The sequence below is a fragment of the Rhincodon typus genome, chromosome 47 (genome assembly GCF_021869965.1).
Source record: "Rhincodon typus isolate 14 chromosome 47, sRhiTyp1.1, whole genome shotgun sequence".
Classification (NCBI taxonomy): domain Eukaryota; kingdom Metazoa; phylum Chordata; class Chondrichthyes; order Orectolobiformes; family Rhincodontidae; genus Rhincodon; species Rhincodon typus.
The window spans coordinates 5,200,790-5,203,105 of NC_063378.1; the positions used below are offsets into that span (position 1 = coordinate 5,200,790).

Here is a 2,316-nt window from a genome sequence, read left to right on the forward strand (position 1 = left end):
ATTGCTTCATGATCAAGCTGAGGCAGTTGCTACTTTTCTGTCACTCCCAGGATTAATAAGGAAAACTTGACGCACTCACACATCAGGGTGAGCAGTCGATTTGACAGAGTAAAATGTCGGCTAATTAATTTGGTTGAAAAATCCGCTTGGTTGCCTTGTCTGTTACTATCCAGGTTTTTTAAATAAAGCAATGAAAGCAAACTTGCTCATTTTCTACCTAATTTCTGGTGCGGTGTGAATAGAGTCACGCTTCATGGCACACACCTGCAAATACACTCTCCCTGGAATATACCCGTAAGTTTGTGTCACACTCCCTGGCCAGAGGGTGGCATATCTGTGCAACTCATTACCACAGAAGGCTGTGGAGGCCAAGGCAGGGGTTCATGATCAGTAAGATAATCAAGGGTTATGGGAGGGGGGACGGAAGGCAGCAGGATGGGGTTGACAAACATACCAGACGTGTCTGAATGGTGGACCAGACTTAATGGGCCAAATGGCCTGAGTCTGCTCCCATATGCTGCGATCTCAATGACAATCGATGAATTCCACAGACTGCAATTGGCGCGCACATAGCTTCCAGATTTACTTCCAACGTGTTTGGGTGACAGGCCTCTATGGAACACAAAGGGGGAGCAATCTTAGAAAAACTAAAACAGAACACCCACGCGACTTGGTTGGAAGTTGTTGGGGTTGGGAGGGTGGGTGGGGGTGGAGGAGAGAAAGACTCTCTGTCCAATTGATCACCTTTAGTTTCAGCGTTAGTCTCTGCCCTCAAACGTACAAAACTCCCAGGCTGGAAACATTGTCCAATCAGACAGTTCAGGGATGTTGGGACATCGCGTCTGCAGCAGGTAGGACTCAGAATCATGGGGATGGACAGAACAGAAACAGACCCTTCGGTCCAACTTGTCCATGCTGACCAGATATTCTACATTAATCTAGTCCCATTTGGCCCATATCCCTTTCTGTTCATGTACCCATCCAGATGCCTGTTAAATGTTGCAATTTTACCAGGCTCCACCACCTCCTCTGGCAGCTCGCTCTATATATGCAGCACCCTCTGTGTGAAAAAGTTGCCCCTTGGGTCCCTTTTAAATCTTTCCCGTCTCACCTTAAACCTATGCCCTCTAGTTTTGGACTCCCCCAACCCATGGAAAAGACCTTGATTATTCACCCTATCCATGCCCCTTGTGATTTTAGAAACTTCTATAAGGTCACCCCCTCAGCCTCCGACAATCCAGAGAAAATAGCCCCAGCCTATTCTGCCTCTTCCCTATAGCTCAAACCCTTCAGCCCTGGCAACATCTTTGAATCTGGTTCTCCTGGCCCAGAGGTGTGGACACTACCGTTGTGCTGCAAAAGAACACCCCCCTCCCAAAAGGTGTGAAAAGGATAAAAATCATCAACCTCGCTTTCTCCTCCAGTACATACAAGCTCCTATAATCAGCAACAATACCACCACAATGATCAGTCCTCCAATGATAGCTCCCATAATGCGGGTCATATTCACTGCAGAGGAGGAGAGGAAGGAAATGTTTTCTGAACTGTGCACTGTCTAAGCAGTTAGATCACGTGACCTATAAATCACTGTTTCTTTAATGACTCGTGGGAATGGGTGTCATTGGCTGGATTACCTGTTGCTGAAGTCTAATTCCTTGTAATAATTGTTATTCTTGTTCAGTACAGAACATTGAGCACACTGATTACTTCTTGGTTAACTTCGTTAATGGCATGTGGATGTCTCTGGCCTGGCCCAGCATTTATTCCCCCATCCCTAGATGCACCTTGCAGGTGAGTTGCTTTCTTGAACCTCTGGAGCCCTTTAGCTGCAGGTAAACCCACAATTCCCTTAGCGATGGAATTCCAGGATTCTGACTCAGCGACACTGAAGGAATGACGATATATTTCTAAGTCAGGATAGGGAGCGGCTTGGAGGGCAATTGGCAGTGGGTGGTGTTCCCATGTACCTGCTGCCCTTGTACATGAATAGGAAGGGATATGGGCCAAATGCTGACAAATGGGATGAGGTTAATTTAGGATATTTGGTCAGCATGGGCAAGTTGGACCAAAGGGCCTGTTTCCATGCTGTACAACTCTATGACTCTATATAGTCCAGCTCTCTCTTGAAACCTCCGATGGAAGGTCCAGAACTGAACACAATACTGCAAATGTGGTCTGACCAATGATTTGTAATATCACTTCCCCACCTCTTGTAACCCATGCCTCTATTTATGAACCAAAAGAACCTATAAACCTTCTTGTTGTAACTCCCCCGGCCAGCTTCAGACAATTACACATGTGAACCCCAAGCTCCCT

At 46.6% G+C, this 2,316-nt stretch overlaps 1 protein-coding gene across 1 annotated transcript in view; it reads right to left on the bottom strand.

The window, feature by feature from the left end:
- Window positions 1-481: 481 nt before the first annotated feature.
- LOC109926105 (rho guanine nucleotide exchange factor 11-like) overlaps window positions 482-2,316 on the bottom strand; it is a 36,264-nt gene continuing 34,429 nt past the window's right edge. Inside the window, 1 exon segment of the mRNA XM_048620573.1 lies at window positions 482-612. Coding sequence (XP_048476530.1) covers window positions 482-612 — 131 coding nt within the window.